This window comes from Anarhichas minor, unplaced genomic scaffold (assembly GCF_050575085.1).
Source record: "Anarhichas minor isolate MPS153535 unplaced genomic scaffold, ASM5057508v1 ptg000024l, whole genome shotgun sequence".
NCBI classification, from domain to species: domain Eukaryota; kingdom Metazoa; phylum Chordata; class Actinopteri; order Perciformes; family Anarhichadidae; genus Anarhichas; species Anarhichas minor.
Window position 1 is genome coordinate 1,602,129 of NW_027466470.1, and position 24,226 is coordinate 1,626,354.

The window sequence follows — 24,226 nt, forward strand, 5'->3', positions numbered from 1 at the left end:
GGAGTGAAAGCACCAGAAAACAAAGTTTCCCAACATCTGTTCGGTGACATCCAACTACACACGAGCTGACTTACAGCGCGCTGCGAGAGACAGGCTGCTGTGGCTTCCCAGTGTGCCGCGGTGGTTGTTATTATTTGGGGCCTGTCTCTTCTTATTAGAGTCTACATGGTGTGTGCCGACGCACACACGGCGCTGTAACTGATGACATGTTCAGTACGAGAGAAGAGAAGAAAATCTGTTCTGTCAGTAACACACAAACCGCCTGCTTCTCTCCATCACTCCGCTGGTCTTGCTTTCTGCTGTTTCTACTTAAATTATGCTTTGTTGTTTTCTCTCTATTTCATATTATATATATATATATATATATATATACACACACCTTTTTCTCTCTCTCTCTCCTTCACTGACTTTCCTCTCCGTCTCACTCACTTTTGTTGGCACAAATGCAACATGAAGAGTGCTGCCAAAGCATCACTCGTTCGCTGCCATCACCTCCTGGCATCGGGCTTTCCTATTGACTGCTTTTTAAAAGCTGCATAAATTGGTAATTCAGAGCATTTCGATCTCCTCAAAGGCTCTCAACATGGCGACGGTTGAGCCGGCGGCTTGTAGCTAACAGTGCAAACAATGGCAGCGGTGCTGACAGAGCTAACGGTGTTCACCTGAGGGGGACTGGACGGTGGTTGCTTTGCTTAGAACCTCAAACTTAAAGACGAACTTAAGGAAGAACTTAAAGAAGAACTTAAGGAAGAACTTAAAGAAGAACTTAAAGAAGAACTTAAAGAAGAACTTAAAGAAGAACTTAAAGAAGAACTTAAGAACTTAAAGAAGAATGCCACTTTTGCATCTTGAATCTAAAGCATTTGTACAAGTCCATTAAACGAAACCTTTAAAATTAACATTCAGCTTGATTTTCCAGAAGAAAAGAAAGGTGATGAATCAAAGCAACACTTAAAGACAGATTTCTGTTATGATTCGATGAATGTCATAATAAATGAATATGTGGAAACAGCATAAAGGCCGAGTAATTGAGTGTGACCGGGAGCGGACCATGAAGGCCTCATGTGTATATGTGTGTTTGATGATGATGATGATGATGGTGGTGGTGATGAAACCAGCAGCCCCCCTCTCACACACACCTTCCTTGCCTGGTCATTGTCTTCTATCTGAACCAGATCCCTGCCGCTGGCCTGAGCGATCCTCTTCCCCGACACCAGATTCCCCACCATCACAGACGCAGGACCGATCTCTGAGGAAGAGGAGGAAGAAGAAGAGGACAGGTGAAGGAGTGCGTGCGGTTAGAAGAGACAGCGTCTCCAGATATACGTATATATATATATATATATATATATATATACACCTTCACACATCCGTTCACACTGTACCTGGTTGTTTCTGCCGGGGTTTGGGCAGGTTGGTGACGCAGGTGTGCGGACACATGAGCACGTTGCAGGGGTGCAGCGCCCCCTCCAGGAAGAGCTGCTTGGTCTCTGACAGGTGGATGCCACCCAGGGGAGTCTTGGGCAGAGTGTTGGAGGGCACCAGAGCCAGGCAGTACACCCCCACCTGATGGATACCATCTATCGCCTGGAAAGCGGATATACGGGTTTATTTTTAAGGACAGAATGAAACGGCACCTTTACTTCTTCAATCTGATTCTCCTCGCGTTCTGCCAACGGAAGCCAATGCGGAAGTGTTGCATTGTCTCTACTGACCAGCAGGGGGCGACTCCTCTGGTCGCAACAAGAAGTCTGATTGCATAGAAGTCTATGAGAACATGACCCTACTTCTCACTTGATATTTAAACATAACACACAACACATACATGCAATAAAGGGAATATTTTCCTTTATTATAGTGAAACATTTTCTAACATTTCATCTTTGAATGCTTGATAGCAGCCCTCGATGTAAAACGCTGAGTGTGTCAATAACCAAGGAGCAGACAGGAAGTGTGTGTGATGTAACGGAGGTCACCATCACACACACTTATAAAGAGGTTTGGTTTTTATTGCAGCCGTAAAAACAGCGCAGATGATTTTTAAAGTTTCACCGCAGTCTCCACGCCGGCTTGTAGAGATCTGGAGCTGGAGTTTGGACTGAGATTGTATCTGCTCATGCAAAGCATGAATGTGCAGCACGGCATCATACACACTGTGTGAGCGTGTCCGACAAAGAACGTGTGTGTTTTGTCTCTTTTAGACGCGGCCTGTTAGAACGAGTCCGGCTGGTGTGCCTCCTGACGGTGACCGTTTTCCTGAGGAGGTTTGTGTTGAAGGATCTTTAGAAAGCGATACATGGAGTAGTCGTTACCTGCAGAACTCGGCTCATCCACTGGAAGCTGTCCTCCTCGGTGGAGTCGGGCCGCTGCTCCGCCACGACCACGATCCTCTCGTCGTGAAGCACCGTGATGGAGAACACCGCTATCCTGAAACACAAACGACGAAAATGCAAATGTATTGTGAAGCTAATATCTCTGTTACTGTTCTGAAATAAAAATCCCTTTAATTTGTCCAAACGTAGAGCAGAGCAGCAGAGCAGCGGACATGTCGACCTCTCACCTGCCCCGGTAGACAAACTTCATGGGCTCCACGGCGAGCGCCGTGGCGACGATGTCGTCGGCGTTGTGCTGGCGGCCGCCGACCACCATCAGACCGTCCATCTTCCCCGCCACGAAGATCAGACCCGCAGGACCGATGAACCCCAGCAGGCCGGTCCTGGTGAAGGGAAACTCACTGACGGGAGCCCCGTTGTTGGTCACAGGGAAAACCTTTTGTAAAGAGAACAAAGTGAGGAAACGTTTGTACTCAAAAGAGAAAAGATGAAGTAATGAAACCTTTCACACACTCACCTCGAAGGTGTTCTTGGTCATGCCGGCCAGGCCGTAGTAGGAGGTTCCCGTGGCCGCCGTACAAACGCACAACTCTCCGATCTCGTCGGTTTTACAGAGCTGAGGAACTCCTTCTGGTTTCACCACACACATCATCCCTGCAGACACGCAGAGAGACGGCGTGGTGTTATGAAGGAGAAATGATGAGAACAGAGATTTTGTGTAGTATTCAGTATCGAGACGTGTTCCATAAAGTCTCCGGTCTCACCTCCGGGCATCACGGCGCCGACGTCCTGCAGCGTGAGGACGGACAGCTTCTCCTCCGAGTCGACCCGGATCACGCCGTGACTCAGACCCTGCATGGACAACACGCCGCGACCGGGAGGGGTGCTGCCCTCCTCCACGGGCCTGCAGGACGGGGAGGAGACAACCAATCAGAGGACGGGGAGGAGACAACCGATCAGAGGACGGGGAGGAGAGAACCGATCAGAGGACGGGGAGGAGACAACCGATCAGAGGACGGGGAGGAGACAACCGATCAGAGGACGGGGAGGAGACAACCAATCAGAGGACGGGGAGGAGACAACCAATCAGAGGACGGGGAGGAGACAACCGATCAGAGGACGGGGAGGAGACAACCGATCAGAGGACGTGGAGGAGACAACCGATGAGAGGACGGGGAGGAGACAACCAATCAGAGGACGGGGAGGGCTTTGTGATGAAAACGTTTAGATCCTGAGAGTGACGACATTTATTGGGGAGTGACACTGTTTTTCGAATCATTTTAGAAAGTGGGGACATTTTTAAGAAGTAACTAAAGTTTTGGTAAAGGGAGAACATGTTGGGTAAGGGAAGACATTTTTTTTAAATTGCTAAAATTTTTTGGGAAAATCTTTTTTTGCAAAGAAGATTTTTGGAAAGGGAGAACTTTTTTATTAAAGCGACAGTTCACCCCAAAAACCTATTGATCCTCTTACCTGTATTGCAATTTATCAATTTCCAGAAATCATGACCCAGTTACAACAAGATATTTTCTTGTGAGCAGTTTCATGTCGGAACTATTTTCTTTTCTATGGAACTACACCCGCTAAACGTATCACCACGCAGAAGGAAGTGTGCATCTTATCAGCTAGCTAGTGCTACAATCAGACGGCAACCTCCGGTTCTGCCGAGTGAAGCCGATGTGTTAAAGCTGCATTCTCTCTAGTGTCCACCAGGGGGCGACTCCTCTGGTTGTATAGAAGTCTATGAGAAAATGACTCTACTTCTCTCTTGATTTATTACCTCAGTAAACATTGTAAACATGAGTTTATGGTCTCAATCTCTAGTTTCAAGTCTTCTTCAATACAGCATGATGTTCATTTAGTACATTATGGTCCATTTAGAGTCAAACAGACCATAAAGCAGGGGATGCTTTAGGGGCGGGGCTACACGGTGATTGACAGGTCTCTACCAGAGACGTATGCGGCGTCTCTACATCACTCCTCCTCAGTCCAGATATGGTCACTTCCTGTTCATCGGTTGCAAAAAAACCAACATAGATATGGCTGTAATCCAAGATGGCGACGCCAAAATCCCCAAACTCAAGGCTTCATAACATCAGTCCACAAACCAACGAGTGCCGTCACGACGACTACGTCCACTTCTTACATACAGTTGATGGTTACAGCTCAGCCGAGGAGGACGTCATTAAGGTTCAGGGTTACGGTTATGCCCGCTTCCTTCTGCGTGGTGATACGGTTGCCGGTTATAGTTCCTACATGAAACCGCTCACAACTAGTCGCACTATACTAGAGAGAAGCAGACATCTCCACGGCAACTCACACCAAAACAATCTGCAGTAATTAATAGAAAACAAAAAAGTGTAGTTCTGAAATTTGGGGGTGAGCTGTCCCTTTAAGCCAAGAATATATATGTTTTAAGGTTAGAATTAAATTGGGGTTAAAGTTAGAAATAGGAGCTGGGGGCTGTGTGTCAATGAGGGAGTCTAGTTCAGTGTGTGTGTGTGTGTGTGTGTGTGTGCGTGCGTCCTAAATTTATTGAAGCAGCTCTTCTGAAAATAAAGTGAGTTCATTACTTTAACACCCGCTGAGGCAAAGTGCCATTTATTAGCCTGTGTGGCACAAACACACACACAACACACAAAACACACACACACACACACACACACACACGGCTTTTACAGAGTCGTAATTAAGAGCACGAAGCATAAATTGGAAGCCGCCCTGCTTCTTGGTTTGAACTACAGTGCGGATGATGAAAGAGGTGGAAAGGTTGTAAGTTTAGAGTTTCATAAGCTGTAGTCAGGAATTTTAATGGGTTAAATTAAGAGGCATAAAACAATCTAAAAGAAAGCTGCTAATTACTGAGAGTAAAGAAATGTGTGTGTACGTATGTGTGTAAGTGAAACATGGAGAAGCAGGAGATAAGGCCAGAAAATAAATGATTTTATGAAAAGATATTTTATATTTGATTTATTTTTTTAATTTGAGGATTCGATGCATTATGACGACGTCAGTTATTATATATATTTTTTAAACACATTGAAAATCCCTACAGTCGAAACACTGATGATTTTTGGTCAAATTTTAATTAAATTTCCAAGCAACTCTTCATGGTGTGTCCTATGATGTTTGACATGTGCACAAGGCAATAAAAATACATGTATATATGTGTGTGTGTGTGTGTGTGTGTGTGTGTGTGTGTGTGAGAGTACCTCCTTAAAGCTACAGTCAGGGCCTCGGGGGAGCTGGCACAGGGACAGATGACCTCCGGCTTCAACCCTTTGGTCTGGAAGACGTTGAGGAAGGCGTCGCAGGACGAGATCGACCCTGAGAGACAAACAGTTAAAGATTCTCCTAAACATCCAATAAAATGACCATCAAACAAAGCTCACAGTAACAGTAAGAGCTCTATTTAGTAGAGATTTGTCTAAAAAGCATCAGTTCCATTTCTAGCTCACCATATCAAAATGTCATCATAATGTCAATAATTGCATAAACTCAGGATGACATGACTATTATAAAACAAAAGAGACGTAACCTCTGTGCTGACCCTTTAATGTTTGGGTTAGTGTCCCCAGAGGATGAACCCTCTGTGTTTTGAACGTTACCACCTTCACTACAGCACCACCCACAGTCTAGAGAGTGTGTTCATCCTTACAGGGATTCGAACCGTCCGCCACCACCAGCATGCGCAGGGAGCTCAGGTTGACGTCTCGCTGCTCCCGGTGGGCCACCAGAGCCCAGTGCATGTCCCGCGACTTCACACACGCCACCTTGGCTGCACACACACACACACACATACACGCACACACACGCACACACACACACACACACACACGTTTGTTTATACACACTAACAGTTTGACTTCTGTTCGACATGTTTTATTCAACATGCGACTGAAGGAATAAATTCATCTCTGAGCCACTGTCTGTAGTTTTCGGTGCTGTTGTATTGGATCACACTGAGATTTTAGATTTCATTTCACAGTCAGTGAAACCGAACACAGTGTGTTTTTCTGCTGGATGAAATATAAAAATACAAAAGGCTGGAAGATTCTTTACCCGCAGGTTTCAGAGACACGTGGAGGATTGACGGACGTTAAACTGGGACGTTTGCTCTGCGTTGGGTGGATTTGTTTACCTTTGTGCTGGGAGACTTTTTGGATCCAGGACAGAGGGTTGACCTTCATGAGGGCGTAGGGAATACTGATGACATGCATCATGTTCATCACGCTCTGACGGAGACAGGGAGGAGGTGACGGAGTGTGAGGGGCGTTTCAACACAACTTAAAGTATGAAGTTAAAGTACAACGATATAATAACTTAGATAGAAACATGGACGGACAGAATACCTGGGACTCACAGTGCACAGCGGTCACTACAGCGATGCAGCTTTTCTAAAGCACCTTTCTTGTGTATGCGGTTCAGTTGCACATTAAGCACATATTCCATCCATCGGTTTAATAAATACACATTTTTTTCTGTTAAAAACTCAAACATGTCTTCCTGAGTGGACATGAATAAGTTAAGAATCACCTAAAGAGGAATAAAAACACTTTCTGACTGAAGATGTCATCATTTGTGTTAAAGAGGAAAAGTTGTAAGAAGTTTGGATGACAAAATAAAAAGAAAAAGATTTTCTATGTTTCTAAAAACATAATCATAGACAGTTTAATTGAACTATTTAACTTTCATTCATCACTTGAAATGGTTAAACGGTTGTTTTCCTTACAGTCAGGACGGCGTGCCACAGTCCCACGTCCTTCTTGAAGTCTAATACATTCACTATGGTCTCAGCTGGAGGACGAGAGAGAGACATTCAGGGACAAACAACGACGCTAGTGTCTGTAAGGTGAAAGGAAATGAAGCGTAAGTGTGTGTGTGTGTGTGTGTGTGTGTGTGTGTGTGTGTGTGTGTGTGTGTGTGTGTGTGTTACCTTCTGTGTACGAGCAGGACTGTGTGAGTCCCTGGCAGTGTGTGAGCATGGCTATCCTCATCACCGTCACACCGAGGACGCTGCCGTCCTTACAGGTCTTATACTGGACACAGAGACAGAGACTGAGACTGAAGACAGGTATCTACCGTCTGAATGCATGTTTCCACAAGACGACAAACAAACAAATTCTAAAATGTAATACGAGGTATCGTAGAGCTCTGGGTGACACCGACAGACACAATATCTCTTTCCTTCATTTCTGATTCAACGTGCGTGATGACGGGAGGAGCATCTCAACGCTGACAGGCTTACAACACACAGAATATCACGCTAGAGTTGAAATATTTGAGGCAAATTTCGAGTCATTTGCGACTTTGTATGTAATCTCGTCGCGCACAAATCTTTTCTAGCTTATAAAACAATACAAGTACAAAATAAATCTTAGCTGTAAGTCAACAGCGCGGCTGTAAACACACGACGTCATCGTGTTCAATGTTCAAAGAGTCGACAGTAACCGAAAAGTCTGGCACATGTCTGACTAATGTCTGCTGCACAACGACAAACAGAAGCACATTATGGGCTGCTATTAGCGTTATGAATCGTGCTGCGACATTAACACAGAAAACAGAAAAGAGTCACAGTAATTTCATCTGTCTCGTCTGTCTGAGACGAAGGAAGCCTCCGTTAAAATACGAACGGTCGATCGTTGTTCAATCATCCCTTTACTTTCATCATTATCCTGTCGGCCTCTTTCAATCCCCGGTGCAATCAAGGACACATTTCACCTGCAACAACAGCTTCAAGGTGCGTCGGGAAAATTAAAATCAATCAGACGAAATGACACCTTTGATCATCTGCAAGGAGCAGAAACAGAGAAGCATCCACTCAGAGAGACGCACAACCATTGACGTCCACTCACAAGAGAGTAGCGGGTGGATCTGCCCGAGTGGACGCGCTGCGTTACCTCGATGTAGGCGGTGTCCTGGTTGGCGTCCTTGATGTGTGGGAACCAGTCTCGGGGAGGTTTGGAGAGGTGTTTGGACTCCGTGACGAACCACTGCACCTTGGGCCAGCCTGGACACACAGGGTCACAAAACAAACGTCCTCATGTCTCCAACGTCCATCAACATCCAGAGGTTGATCTGTTCCTTCCTGGTTCACCTGCTGAACCTCATTTAGACCTAAAGTCACATGAGCCAAAATCCAGTTTCATATTTCCAGAAAGACACGGCGTCCTTCGGTTAAGATGGATTTTAAATCTACGAATGTCTCCTGAAGTCATTCAGCAGACTGAGAGGTGTGTTTGGTGCCGGCCGTGACTCGTATCTTCAGGACGTCACTGAACCAGAGATGTTCTGCTGTATTTCTGTATTATTTGGCTCGTAGAGCGTCGACAGGTTTACCTTCTTCCTCATAAAGACTGAATCACCGTAACGAGGATGCGTTGCTCCGCGCTGAACACGAGTAAAATGCTGAGTGTACGTTAATAATGTCTGAATTAATGCTGCCAGAGACAGAAGAAACAATCAGCCATGTGAATGAGATGAGTTTAAAGCCTGCTGATCAATAAGAGGAGCACTCCCCCTTAATGAGACACACACACATCCCTTAAGCCATACTGAGTGAGGAGCAGTAAATCTGGCGGCATCATGTTGCTATTTATACTTCCATTACTGAAAAGCAAACATTCGTTGTTAATCAGTGGGACTCTCTCTCTCTCTCTCTCTCTCTCTCTCTCTCTCTCTCTCTCTCTCTCTCTCTCTCTCTCTCTCTCTCTCTCTCTCTCTCTCTCTCTCTCTCTCTCTCTCTCTCTCTCTCTCTCTCTCTCTCTCTCTCTCTCTCTCTCATATATATATATATATATATATATCCATTACTCAGCCTCGCTGTCTGTTGCAATCAGTCTGTGTCTTCATCCCAGTGACAGACAGGAGGAACTGAAACCAGATTAAAAACTGCCCGATTCGATAAAAAACAACAGTAACTTCGCTGGAAACCCGTGTGAAACCATAAAACCATCACACGCATCATACGAAACATCACACGTGCATCAAATAATTCCAGGTTTCCAAAGGAATTTTAGCAGGAAAAGGGAGCTGATCCTGGGAAGAATGTGCACTAAAACTGGACTCTTGATTCTTGATATTTAACACTGATGCATGTAGAGTTGGTGGTTCTTACCGGTATGTGCACAGGTGTGGCGATAGGCTGTGTGTGTGTGTGTGTGTGAGACCTTTGAACTGTGGGATCTCTCCGGTGGGGCTCTTGGGTAACCCTTTATGGCAGGCGTCGCTGGTCAGAGCCACCGTCACTCCACAGCTCCCCAACAGAAACCCGATCTGCTGACTGCCGGCGTCCTGGACGGAGACAGAGACGTGAAATGTGATTAATCATCTCAACTGGATTCTGATGAATCAATAAGTGCTGCTTGGTCCTCTCCACACAGCTGTAAAGAGGTGGGTTAGTTTGGTTTTGTTAAAGATAATGTTCTTGTTGTAATTTAAAGAACAAACCTGTGGACATAAAAACAAGTCGAAACCTTTGGATGAAGCGTTTTTGGTTGCGTACACTCTTAAAATCTGAAAACAGGGCTGGCAACCAGGCACCAGCTTTTGGTTGCCGAAATATTTTGTGGGGGAAACGCTTTGTAAGAACGCTTTAACGTCAACAGCAGCGTTTTGTTGGTGGAAGAAAACGGTGGAGCAGCAACTACTTTGGACAAACCAGAAACAATGAAAAGAAATTCCCAAAGCCACACTGCGACCTCCACTGACACACACACACACACACACACACACACAGTTACAGCGCTGTGCCAAACCAAACTATGACTCAAACAACAACAGCAGAGACGTTTCTTCAGAGACATTTGGGTCTGATTACACCTCAGCTGAGCTCAGTGTCCCCTGTGCTGCCATGACTCACCACTGATGACTCATGTCTTTAGTAGAGTGATGCGTGAACAAACCCCTCTGTGTGAACCTTCAGCACACAGAGGGGAATGAACGAGTAAAGTTTGGTGTATGTAAGAGCTGCTGAAGTGGAGACGTTTAGTTACATTACAGACATTCAGAAGACTCTCTGTTACTGTTGATTAGATACCAACGACTGATCCATTCAAACGTTCGTTCACGACTACATTCCTCATCACTCGGTTGACGTTGTGCACCGTGACCGCTTACCTTCCTGGACAGCGGTACTTCTATCGGCACGGGGACGACTTCGGCCAGCAGGCAGCCGTAGAACGCCGTCATGAAGGCAGCGGGGTCGTTGTTTGGGAAGACCAGCGCCACCTACAGGTCAGAGGGAGACAGGGGAGACCACGCCGAGTCAGCATGTGGTCGTTACCGTCGCTGCACAGGAAGCAGTCGGCTGCATCGCTGCTTTTTAAGCCTGAAACTGTATTTTAAATGTACAGATGAGTGACGGAGGAAACGTTCATTCAGGCTTTTGATTCTCATGGTGTCCCGTCTGTAACCGACATGGATTTAGTTGTAAATCTTTCAGAGGGCATCTGGTCAATGTCTTCTCGCCTCATATCTTCCTTTGTCTATGTAATTGTTTTCTACCCAGTGAGTCCACCTACAGAACCATAAATATACATTTATATGTGCCGCTCCCTCTCCTCTGTTTATCCTCCTCTCTGTTTCAGCTCATTTGACTTCAGTTCAAATGGTTTTATTGTTCCACTGAGGTCCCGTTAAACTGATGAAACTCTTACACAACAGCAGCAAACATGACAACAAACCTCCGGATGTAAAGAAAAGACAAACAAGACAATTTACTGTAAACTGGGCAAAGCAAATATATTTTAAATCAAGAAAAAAGGGGGTGCAACATTATATAAACATCTTTAACATTATCATTTATTGTATATGTATTTTTAAACATTACCACTGTATCGTATCCTACAGTCTTATTGTTTTCATGCACATGAAGCGTTTCCTGCAGCAGGTCCAATAATGCAGCACTTTATATCCCCGTAGACGCTTTTACAGCTGAAATATTCAAACATGTACGTGAACATGTTTACAACTATAGTGTGGTTCTGATCCATCCGTCCAGACGAGTTATCACGCTTCAAACATTGAATAAAAACAGTTGCCAGCATCTAAACGTTTGGTTGTCAGAATCAATATTCGGACAGCGACAGGATCACGACCGTTTCAGAGCAACAGGTGTTTCAGTTTCACTAGTGAGCGTGTTAACTGGTGACTTTCAGCCGAATGCAGGAGGGTCTATAGCCCAGAATCAGACCAACTGAAGAGGGAAAAGTGGAAAACATTCAAGACTCAAAGATTAGATTTATTTGACGTTTTCAACCCGAAACATTCCCACATTAAATAAACTTTTGTAAAGTTGATCATGTTCTGTTTTTGTTGACATTATCGTGAGTGGATTCAGCTCTGTGGTCGTTTTTTGTTGGCAGTAACAGAACTGCTCGTTCTGTACATGTCTCTTCATTCCCCCTCGTTGGTGAATCACATCCACCACATGGAAGATCATCTCAGACGCAGGTTTCTATCTGCCATCTTTCAACCACCGCGACTCGAACAAAACCACCAGCATCCAACATGTTTCCACAACGTCGTCACTCACAGCAGAGCCTTCATCTCCTGCTCCGCCATGTTGGATCCAGTTTGGCTCCAGTTGCACATTGTGATGATAAGGGTGAACCCCGGCTTAAGTGCTGTTTAATAGCTTCCATGTACAGTAGTGTGTGTGTGTGTGAAGCTATAAGCTAAGTGCACCTGAGCGAATGCAAGCGTTGTAATGGTGCTTTAACTGAACTAATGTTGACATGAGCAGCTCTCATTGGAGCCGTTCAGGTTTCATCAGTAGATGATACCAGAGAGAGCCGAATGCTGCAGACATTTAACGACGTCATGATGTATAAACTCTCCACAACGGGACAGACTGCTGTCGTGGTTTTAGTTTTTTTTTTGTTAAATTGATTTTTACCTGTTTTGACCATAAAATGTGTGTTTTTCTTGTGGAGCGTTGACAGTAGTTACAAAAGTAACCCTAGCGCTATGATCTTTAGCAAAGCCTCCACTTTAATACTGACTGGGGTCTGCCGCTTTAATGTACTGTTGTAAGACTTTTTACTTCTCTGACACATTGTTATACCTCAAAATAACCAGATAGCAATCTTCTGTAATGGTTTATAATTGTTTTCATGGATTATGTAGAGTTGGAGAAACGTAATATTTCCTGCTTTTGGAACATGATCATGAGCCCCGTATGTATTTCATTAAAACCAATATAGAATATTCTACTTGACATAAAAATGAAAACAAACCTGCAATAATCTGCCTGAACTTCAAACATCTCTCGGTTCTGAGAGTCACATCACATCCACAAACCTCCCCGCGCTCATTTCCCGAAACAGTTTTTCCACATAAAATGACGACCTAACTCGTAAAATAACAGTTTCTGTGTCATTTCTCAGTGTAATTAAATCTCCTCAGACCTCTAAACACCGTCATCCTGTGAGGTGTGACAAACCCCGTCAAAATAAAACGACAACACTGTAATTTCTCTTCATGCAACTTATTATAAAACTTCAGTAAAACTGTGAAAAACACCAGTTTGTACAGTGATTAAAACACACACCCTTCCGGCTGAGATGCATAAAAACAAATACCCACACACTCTGGCATCGTGCCAGTGTTGACTTAGTCTCCAGCCGAGCGCGAAATGGAGCTTGAAATAAAGATGAAAGAGAGACGAGACACTTGTGGGACTATTACTGAACCTTTTTTCCACTTCAGTGTGATCGTCTGTTCACGTGTGGAGGCGTGTGGTTAAAGAAGCTCTGAGTGTGAAGTGATGATTGTAATGACAATGAAAGGAGGAAAGGACGACACACGTGTCCATTTTTAAAACATTGTGTGTCGGGCCGTCGCATCTTATTTTGGCAGGTACCCAAAAAATCTTGAGGTGATTTATTTCAGATAATCTTTGATGTTTTAATACTGAAGGAAACCAAAGTGATAGAAAGTCTGATGTCGCCGACTCAAATGAACAAACAGGACCTGTGACCTCTAGTGGTATCGAGCCCTGCAGACTTCCACGATGAGGAAAGGAACCGATGCTGGAACATAAACGTTTGAATAGTTGACGCATCTCATTCAAAGCGAAGACATCCGTACTTGTGTAAACTGTAAACACGTGGGTCTGTGGATGATCCAGAATAAACGCCTGAAGCAGGAGCGTCACGAATAAACGACGAGTAAGATGTGAAAGACTAGCCGGCGGATAATATATGTCTAGGGCTTTTATTGTGAAAGGTAAGAGCCTTTGTCAAGGTTGTAATAAAGTTTTCCGTCTTGATTCGGACTAAAGAGCCTCTGTGTAGTTGTTTCATAGATAGAGATGCACCTCAACCCACATCAAGTGATTTCTTGTGTTATCTGTTGTGTGAAAGTTCAGAAAATTCAAGCTTTTTCACATTTTTTGAGGCTGTGTGTTACTAAAGGAAAAGTATTATCAGCTAAATGTAGTAAAAGTATTAAAGGTTTGCACATGTTTTGTGTAAGTAAGTTATATATGTTTTATTTCTTTATATACTTTGTTCTATTTTAATGTTTTTCTCTACTCTGATTTTAAATATTTGAATATATAACTAATACATCTAACTATATATATGGAATTCACTATCTTGTGATAGTCAGAATACTAGTGGAATATGAGTGTGCATGTAAACAGAGTTTTTCCTCTTACCCGGTCTCCAGGTCTGACGAGCGGTTCCTGTTTGGTTCCCAGTTTGTGCAGCAGGTTGAAGGCCACCTTCACACTCCTGGACCAGAGTTTCCCTGAAGGCAGATTGTGTGAATCATTATTGTGAAAGCACAGAGAGCACAGAGGGAGGCAGCAGAAACTAACCACAGCTTCTCTCCCGTGGACGGGTTAGAAATGACGTCTCTGTTGGACTTAACGACCGCACGGTTGGAACAAAGGATGACATCACGAGTCCCCCATATGCAAGACATTACACTGGAAGACACGGCTGCACCTCGCGGGGTGGACGGGTACGGAGACGATCACACAGATTTCATAACCAAACCTTGGCTGTGGAGTAAGTGGATCCATGTACAGCGATACTTTACACACACGGAGACGCAACCACAGCACATCAGAGGGAGTCACAGAGGCCACATCAGTGCATCATTACAGCCAGAAACGGCTTCCTGGTATCTGGACCGATGTCTTCAGTGCTCACGCTACTTCAGGCAACATGAACCCGTTACCTCCTTTCAAACAGAAGGAATTATTGTTGTGTTTTTAACTGCTGCTTTAAATATAAATATATATAATATTATCTAATCTCTGCGATCAGTTTCATTTTCCCCGCCAGGCGTATAGTTGGCTCTGTTCATTAATGCAGTAACTCACAACAATAGAATCAATCACCCCCCCCCCCCCCCTCCCTAACTCAGACTGGCAGACGCAGATATTACGCATGAGCAATCCGCCGTGAATTCCTCTTTGTTTTTCACGCTAAATGAGGTTTTTCTGATGTTTGTCAGAGCTCCTGGATCCCTGGAGGAGAATCAGTTCAGACGGTTAGCAGAGAAACACAACACAAAGAGAGGCCGAGCAACACGGACTCAGCTACAGACGGTCTACAGGTTGAACAAAGTGTCATTTAAAGGAATTAATTCAGGATAATGGTCCACAAAAACACAACAATCGTGTCTTCCAGGAGCATAAAGTGGATTTTTTACCATTTAGACTTCATTAGAGAGCTCAGAAGGTAATAACAGCCTGACATCTGCCCGGCAACTGCTTACAGGCTTTTGATTGATTGCAGGAGAAATCCTCGCTGATAGACATGATGACTGTTGAGACCGATCAAAATGATCAAATGAGTCGGTCACTCATCATCTTAAACTGTAGAGCAGATCTACCGTTTCCTTCAAGGATCTGTGCCTGTTGATTTGGGCGTGAAGGGGTTCATCTGTAAAGGATGTAAGGATGTAAGGATGCTTAATTAAAGCAGTATTCATGTATTCATTTTTGAGAGTCAAGAAGAATCTGCTGGTCCTCCAGGTTTACGAGTGCATCATGTGACTGGACGAGCTCTTCTTAAACTACAGGAAACAGTTTAGAGTTCAAATGTTTTGAACTCTAAACAGCAGAACTTGGTGTTTTTATTCGCTGTGATTTATCTTGCGACCCCTTTGGACGGGTAGCGTGTGAACCACTGCGCTGCAGTAATCATGTAACAGCAGGTGTGACACTGATGAGCATCAGGATAATGTTTAAAACAACAACATTCAATTGAACTGATATCCATGTATGTGCTGTATGTGTGGAAGCTACTGCAGTGACCGTGAATCCGTTTTGGGATGAGGATGCCCACATCAAGGGCACTTCATCAGTAATAGTGGGAGAACCCTGGAGGTGAGAACCAGCCATCCTCCACACGTTCAACAATCAGAGGAGAGGATTCCTGCTAGACTGTCAGAGAGCATCTCTCCCGCTGAAGAGTCCCAAATCACAGAGCTGCAGATGTAATCAGAGGGTTTCTGTTTTCTTGTTATTTTTAGGATGACATTACTCAACCGACCCATGAGAGGCTCATCCAGCGGCTTTTTATTCCCCGAGACCGAGGCGAGGAGCAGGAAACGGCCCAATCATCTGGTTTGATTTAATTGAAAAGGGCGCTTTTGTTCTGAAATGAGATGTTCGCTGTTTGAGAGCAGCAGCATCTCTCAGGAAATGACTCCAAGAACAGAACGGCTTCCTGCTGAGAGACAGCAGGTCTCACACTGAGCCGCGGTTTGACAAAAGGATCTCTGCACTCAGACAATATCTCAGACATGTTATGTGAAGGATTTCAACTGATGCTTTGTTTTTCTTTCTACATGAATGTAGAGCATCTTTACAAATGGGCTGCGGCCTTTTGCTGCATGTCATTCCCCCCCCCCCCCCATTCCCCGTTATTAAAGGCAATAAAAGCTGACAAAATTATCTTTAAAAGGAATAAAGTCGTTTCCAGGCTGGCATTAGGTTTTGAATGCAGGTTTATTGCGGTTATTCGTCAGCTTTATAAAAATGTGACATAAAAAAATTCAAACTTTCTTACAGTAAGTACACTAAATTATATGTAGTTTGTGTGTTATCTGACACTTAAAGTTACTACGAGGAACTTTCATTTCCTGTTGGTTCTGTTGGTCCCTGTGGACTAAAGCTGTAGTGTCTCTGAGCACCAGAGTCTCTTTAGAAAACCTCTCATGTTACTGCAGCAGGGTCTGACGGTCTGCTCCTCTCAGTCCTGGTTCTGGTTCTCCCGTGCCTCCCTTCCCTCCAGCGGGTCCAGCAATACGTCCTGGGTCTCCAGCAGTGTGGTGTCGGTGTTGACTCCCAGAGAGGTGAAGCTCTGCTCCTGGAGGAGGAGGAGACGCTGCCGGGAGCTGAGCCCTCCTCCTCCCTCCGGAGCTCGGACTGCAGGAGAAGCCTCGAGTTTGTCGATTTCACCGTCGCCATGTTGTTTTTTTCGCAACCAATGAACAGAAGTGACGTATTAGGACTGAGGAGGAGAGACGTAGAGACAATAGTTTGTAAGTAAAGCCGATCCTGGAAAGTTTATAGAGGGTGACGGAGTTCTTTCCAAGTTGAAAACAGGATTTGTAGTTTATAGAAAACACTCCAAACAAAAGCACACAAGAGACAATCAAAGGAAGAGATCAAAACCCAACACGCAGAACTTGAAAGCTTCATGCTGCGTATGGAAATCAGAGCGTCTCTATCGATTACGTGATCTGTTCCCACGTGGATCAAAGCTCCCCGAGACGCTCGCCTGAAAGCTTCTTTTTTTTTCCGAAACACTTTCTCTCCTGCAAATTACGGTTGTGCGGTTGTCTGCAGTGCAGCGTGTCGAGGGTTGAGTTTAAGGACAGCGGGAGAATTAGGTATCATGAATTCTCTCTGTTCTCCGGAGGACGACTCGACAGGAAGAAAACAAAACAAGTTTGTCCTTGTCGGCCCGACATCAAAGGAAAAAGACACCGCAGGAATCAAAGATAAAGGAAGATCGAGATTTAGATTCAGCACTGCACACACACACACACACACACTGTCTCACCATGTCATTGTGTCTCTGGTGATGGACTCCGGCTGAAGACATTTCACAGTCTGGTGAGCTCACATCGCCTCATCATCAGCTGCAAGCTCACTCAAATCTCTCACACACACACACACACACACACACACACACACACACACACACACACACACACACACACACACACACACACACACACACACACACACACACACACACACACACACACACACACACACACACACACACACACACTACGCCTGTTGGAAGAGCGAGCTTTAGGGACAAAGCTGAGTCTGTGTGTGTGTGTGTGTGTGTGTGTGTGTGTGTGTGTTGTACAAACAGAGGTTGGGGAAGTACTGTACTTCAGATACGACACTAGTTTTATGTAATTTTCTGCGTTTCAGAAGGAACTCTTGTACTTTTTTCTTCACACAGCTACAAGCTACAATTAAATTTCATTTTCACACGTTTCAGTAATGAAAACTAATTTATTCACATTTATCTTTATATCAACGATCCTTTGTGAAAAGGTGAAGCGGCCGCCGTTTCCGATTTGCATGTAAACTGTTTTAAAGAAACTTTAAATTCAACATGAGATAAGCTCGTCTTCTTCTTCTTTCCTAAACATCAAAATCTTAAAAACTGTCACAGAAAACAGCAAATTAAGAACTCTACTCCTCTTGTAATAATTACTGCCTCACGCTCACGGTGCGGTTCACATCCATGTCCGTCCAAAATATCTCTACTTCATAATTTTATACTATCAGACGTTTGTGTGAACTTGTCATAATTAGCATATCAATTATTGAGTTATGGACAAAAAAATGTGTTTTGTGAGGTCACAGTGACTTCTGACCACCGAATTATATCCATTGGACGTTCACTCAAAGCGTTTCTGAGAAATCACGAGATCGGAGCCGGAGGCCTAAAAATCTCCACAGCTCAACCGATCAACGTATCCTCAAACAACGGGGAGTAAGATGTACGTTTTCCTCATTTTTTGTGACTTTTCCTACAAAAGTCCAGAAACTCTGTGTGTCAATTTCCGCTCGTACTACTACGGTATTTTCAAAATAAACTTCTGTCTTCAAAGAAAACAACTTAGTTAGGTTTAGGCAACAAAACGACTTAGTAGGTTTAAGAAAAGATCGTAAAAAACTACGGAAATGCTGTTACATAAGTACGGAAGTTACGTGACAAATAACTCAAGTAAATACTTTTACTTTGAAGTATTTTTCGTTTAATTTAAAAGATGTGAGTACGTCTTTAAACCCTGAATCTGAGAATGTGAGTTCATGTGGGTTAATATGTGTTCACTGTGCCTGTGTGTGTGTGTGTGTGTGTGTGTGTGTGTTGTTTGGTGTCACTTCATTCTCTCCGCTGTGCAGCGAGGAGGTCTGACTCTAAAGGACCTGAGAGAAGAAAGCTCGGCTCACTGCGGCTTAATCTCTCGCCATCCTCCGGACCCGAAGCCATTTCCTCCGCCGCCGTTTGGGGAGATGAATAAGTCGGATCGGCAGCTGCCGAACTAAAGAGTTTGTTCCAATTTGGGTATAGACTTAAACCGTGAAGCATGGGGGGGGTTTAGGACGTGAGGAGACTGAAACCTACGTATTTCTTATTACTTTTCACCAGCTGAGTGTTTGCTTTCTCCACATTTACTTTGTTTTCTGTGCTCCGTGTCGTTCCTTCTGCTGTAGGAATTTAAGTTCAGTGTCAGATTTCACCTGCTGATAGCAAACACGTCTGTGTCTCTAACAATATAAAGAACCACGATTGTTGTGTTGTGTTTTACATTTGCTCGCAGCAGAAGGTTTGTAAATGGATTTGTTAGAGCACCAGATTCGTCTGATGTTCCTGAAAAAGTAAAACATGACTTTCCCTTTCTTGAAATGTTTTTATTTATGTTCTTCAGTGGCGTCAGAAACTTGGTCCACTTGGTTCCTCATAACCGAGCCCCGACCCTGGCGCCCCGAGTCGGGCTGGGTTGAAATTACATCCGGCCTAATCTGGTCGGGTCCGGGACCCCAAATCTCCCAAAGTGTGCGTCTCTCTGTCCGATCTAAGTGGAGAGTTTACTACCTGTGAGGTGCAGCAGAAAACGATGAATATTACTACATTCTGTATCAGGTGTCATTACCCTCGGATCTGAAATGAGTCCAGAGATTAAACAAACCGCTCCAAACACAAAAGCTTCTGAAGATATTGTCCACGTTATTGTAGTCAAAAATCTGGACATTTGGGATTAAAAAACCAAACAAACTTTCCCTCCTTCAGCAGAGCAGCTTCTTGAAAGCGTCTACTTCACACGTTGCTAATGTGCTGAGCGCTCTGTCTGGCTGCCATTAGCGGAGTTATGCTCACACAGCGGGTGTTACACATTGTTTGGTGCTTCAGTTAATCAGCCACCGTATGTGCCGGAAACAAAACAAGCCCCGCTGTGTTCATCTACCACTACGATGACTGATCGAGGTCAGGTGGGCTCTCAGAGATGCATGTTTACGTGTGAAAGAAATCATTTTTCATGCTGTGGAAGCATTTATTACTGGTTTTCAAAATGTTGGTCATGGATCCCAATGAGCGGATACAATTCACTCACGTTATTACTTAAAGCCGTTATTGGTCAGATTTGTCATCTTGTTTACTTAATAGTTTAAAGGTTTTCTGATCAGATAATTCCTCATTTCAATCAAAATTTTGGCAATTCTATTCAGAAAAAGTTCTTGACCGGCTGCTGGTGTTTAAGCATCGAAAGAATACGACTTCAGTTGCCACTGGAATCCCAAAATGTGGCATTATGTAGTATGATCAGAGTCAGGGAGTTCACAATGTTAAACTATAATTCGTGCTTTGCGGTTGTTTGCCTCTGTAGTCCAACATGTCATCACTTTCATCATTTTATCTTTTTAGACATTTGTGTGAAATTGTCATAAATAGCAAACAAATTCTTGAGAAGAAAATCGTTTTCTGTGAGTTCATAGTGACCGTAAACCACCAAAATCCAATCAGCTCATCCTTGAGTTGAGTTTGTGCCAAATTTGAAGAGAAATTCCCTCCAGAGAAATCTCATTTAGGTGAAGGAACCGGACAGACGGAGAACCCGTAAACAATGATGCCTCTGGCCACTACTTTCGCCGGCACGGAGACATAAAAAGGGAACCGCAAAGTAACTTATGTCACAAGAAAAGCCCAAAGCCGGAGAAGACAAATGAAGGCGTTTATATAAGTGTTTTGTCTTCTTTCCGATAAAGTGTCTCCCCCCCCGACTCGATCAGAGAGAAGCGAGGCTTTAATTACCGTAGGTGAGCACGTAGAGCGGCTTGCCGTTGGTGTCCATGGTGGTGAGGCAGGGGGCCTTCGGAGAGATGGTGCCCCACCTCTGCAGGGCCGCCTCCAGAGACGGGGGCCAGTTGGTCACCACGCCCAGCTGCTCGCCCCGCGAGGCCACCATCTGAGCTCCCTCCGCCTTGGGCTGGTTGGGGTCTGGCTGCTGGACTGGAGGACGACAGAAAAACAGAGCGAGAGGCTCGAAATGTTTACCGGCTTCACTTTCGCTGTCGATACAACAACCAGAAGCAGCAGCATGATTATCATCAGCCTTCCACCCTAACCTACACCCAGCGGTGCAAAGTAACTAAGTACATTAACTCAAGTACTGTACTTAAGAGGTACTTGTACTCTACTTGTGTTTCCATGTTGTGATACTTTATACTTCATCTACTTCACTACATTTCAAGGGCAAATGTACTTTTTACTCCACTACTTGTATTTGACAACTTAAGATACTTTGTAGATACAGATTAATAATACAAAATTAAATATATATTACAGGTTTAGATTAAATTTAATTGACCCCCAGCGAGATATTCACAAGCTACCTGGCAGTATAAAGGTGTTCAAATAAGCCCCATGTGATGAAAGCATTAATGCATCAATAATTCTAATCCAGTAACATAAGATATCTGAAACGGGCCATTCGGCATTATTAGCACTTTTATTTTTGGTACTTTTAAGTATATTTTGATGCCAATACTTTTGCCTTGAACACTTTTACTTTATCATAGTATTTCTAAACTGTATTATTGCGTGAGTATTTCTTCCACCCTGCCTCCAGCCCAACAATCAATAATTGATCACCAACAGAACCAGGTTATACAGTATGAGACGGTGCTTCAGACCTCGTGTGGAACACTGTTTTCTAAATAAAGCGTGTGAAGCTGTTACCTTCCAGAAGCTCCTCGAAGTCGTCGACAAAAAACTCCCTCAGCGGCGGCCGTTTGGGTCTCTTCAGAGTGTTGACGAGTTGCTGTATTTTGGCTGAAACTCTGCTGCTGACTGGAACACCTGCACAGGGCGAGAACACACACACACACACACACACACACACACACACACACACACACACACACACACACACACACACACACACACACACACACACACACACACACACACACACACACACACACACACACACACACACACACACACACACACAGTATTAAACTCCTAATTGTGCTCTCGCAGGTGCACGTGTTGAAGTAGCTGCTGCTGCTTCGTCGCTGATGAAACATCCACGGAAGTTCTACGTTAAATTGCCACGTTTTTTTCCCGCTCGAGTGAGCAATCAACTGAACATGACACTCAAACAGCATGCGAGATGAGGCACAGATTGCTCTTTCATTAAGGCTGATTTTAAACCCAACTGTGGAGCTTTAGGACGGAGCGGCGGGATGGAAGTGGAAGTGCAGAGATCTGGAAGTGAATAGATGTTTTGGCTGACTTGGTTTGGGGGCAGACTGGACGAGCCAACGATTATTACTCAGCGTTGGCTAAAGGGCCGCAAAGACGTCTGTACTGAAACATCCTGGCGGTAACAGTCGGGAGTTTATTCTTATTCGTGTCTGTGTTTGTCTCCATCAAGCCGTGGTGAAGAGATCTTTGCTGGTGAAACAAACAGCGTCAACACGTGTGTGTTTAATACTCGATGCAAAATGAGTTTTAAGTAAATACGAGCATGCGTGGACACGCCTCTGCCTCAATTCACAACGAAAAATAAATAGGAACAATGAATTCTGTACGTTGGGAAAGACCGTCATTAAAAACAAGCTGGTACAAATGTTTTCTTTGAAAACTTTCCTTTTTAAAGTTCACGTGACCCGACAACTACAAAAAGTTATTCTAAGTTTGAACAACTTCCTTCACATGAAAAAAATAATAAAACATGAACAGTGGATTGGAGCAGCTGGAGGTCCGTCGAGTTTTAAAGCCCCTCGGTGACTCTTTCTCCCAGTCAGACTATTAACTTTGAAGCTTTCATGTTTCCCCAGATATTAAAAACACACTCAGCACATAGATGTTAATCACATGACAGACCACAGAGCACAAACACAACAGCTGGTGACTCAGAAGTCCTCCGGTCACCAGCTCACCGAGAGGTCACTACCACAGGAGGAAGGAGCTGAAGTAAAGAGGAGGCGAGCTTCATCCCTTCAGAACAGAAGAAAGACTGGATACAAAACAAGTCTTTCAAGACCTGCTTCCACTGCTGGAATGTAGCTACGGACATTTACTCAAGTACTTGTTGCTTTAAGTACGACTTTGAATGTGGTACTTTGTACTTCAAACAGAGCATGTTTAAACCATACTACTTGTACTTAAGTAAATAATCTGAGTCCTGCTCCACCACTGCCTGATGCTTGATATAAGAATCACGTCTCCTGGTTTCATCTGAACACAGAAATCCCCCACAAAAAATGACCGGTTTTTGGATATTAAGCTATAATACAGATCTTCAAGGCACCCAAAGGCTAAAGGTCAGGTGTGTTATTGTTCTATATGTCATTGAACTTCTTAATTAAAAGAAAAATGATATGAACTCTTCCCAACAACTGCTGTTTACAATTCAGTGCATTGAACTATGCATTGAATTTAACAGCACTCCTGCTTCAGGCTTCAAACCTCTCCGCTTTAAAGCAACCTGCTGCCTCTTCAGATTTGTGAATTGCATATTTGTATATGTCACCCCCAAAAAATATAGAATTTTGTGTAAATGCAATGTTTTAAGGCATGACAAAGGTAATCCTGGAAGCCGACGCATCTTTTTGTTATTGTTATAAAAACTCCCCAGACTCCCGACTCACCGTCTCCGGTCTCCATCAGCTCGGCGTTGCCGTACTTGGGCGTCTGCCTCTGGGTCGCGGTGCCGGTGCCCGGGCCTCTCTCCACCTGGATCCCGTCGGTGGTGTTGTTGGTGTAGCCGGTGACATCTGGAGGGGCAGAGTGGTTCTCTGGGATGTGAGAGAAGGGAAGGAAGGCCTGGTTAGTTCCACAGCACCCCCCACACATCCTGCTGGGAAAACATTTTGAATGGGGACTCTTACAGTCAGGACCAGTTCGACAGCTTAGATAAATTAATTTAAAGTATCAGCTGAAGTTGAAGCACTGAAAGGAGTTGAAGTGTAAGCCCTGAAGTTAGCAGAATTTTCAGTTGAACGGAAATTTTTGAAACAGTTGAGGTGATTTTTGAAGTGTAAGTGCTGAAAGAAATTGAGGTTTCAGTTGAACTGTTAGTTGAATAAATGTAGTGTAAGTGCTGAAAGCAGTTGAGGTGTCAGTTGACAGGAAAATGCTGTAAACAGTGGCGGTGTCAGTTGAAGTGTAGGTGCAGAAAACACTTGATATGCTAGTTTAACTATCAGTTGACAGGAAAATGCTGAAATGAAAGCAGTTGAGGTGTTTAAGTCAAAGTGTACAAGCTGACAACAGCTGAAGTGCCAGTTGAACTGTAAGTGTTTAAAAAAAGAAGATAATGAGCCTCAGCTAGCCTTTAGCGGTACTCTGCTTGTTGGGAAAGTTTAAGACAAACTCATCAAACTAGTC

General features: G+C 44.1%; 1 protein-coding gene across 1 annotated transcript in view; it reads right to left on the reverse strand.

Moving 5' to 3' along the window:
- Positions 1-24,226, reverse strand: part of LOC142956555 (disco-interacting protein 2 homolog C) — a 151,921-nt gene that overhangs the window by 18,313 nt on the left and 109,382 nt on the right. Inside the window, exons 6-23 of the mRNA XM_076098200.1 lie at positions 23,488-23,634; positions 21,569-21,688; positions 20,642-20,839; positions 13,996-14,087; positions 10,452-10,562; positions 9,503-9,626; positions 8,234-8,343; positions 7,270-7,372; positions 7,066-7,130; positions 6,475-6,568; positions 5,992-6,111; positions 5,546-5,660; positions 3,098-3,237; positions 2,851-2,987; positions 2,561-2,769; positions 2,313-2,427; positions 1,386-1,587; positions 1,140-1,249 (exon numbers count right to left, since the gene is read on the reverse strand). Coding sequence (XP_075954315.1) covers positions 1,140-1,249; positions 1,386-1,587; positions 2,313-2,427; positions 2,561-2,769; positions 2,851-2,987; positions 3,098-3,237; positions 5,546-5,660; positions 5,992-6,111; positions 6,475-6,568; positions 7,066-7,130; positions 7,270-7,372; positions 8,234-8,343; positions 9,503-9,626; positions 10,452-10,562; positions 13,996-14,087; positions 20,642-20,839; positions 21,569-21,688; positions 23,488-23,634 — 2,312 coding nt within the window. The remainder of the gene's footprint in view (positions 1-1,139; positions 1,250-1,385; positions 1,588-2,312; positions 2,428-2,560; positions 2,770-2,850; positions 2,988-3,097; positions 3,238-5,545; positions 5,661-5,991; positions 6,112-6,474; positions 6,569-7,065; positions 7,131-7,269; positions 7,373-8,233; positions 8,344-9,502; positions 9,627-10,451; positions 10,563-13,995; positions 14,088-20,641; positions 20,840-21,568; positions 21,689-23,487; positions 23,635-24,226) is intronic.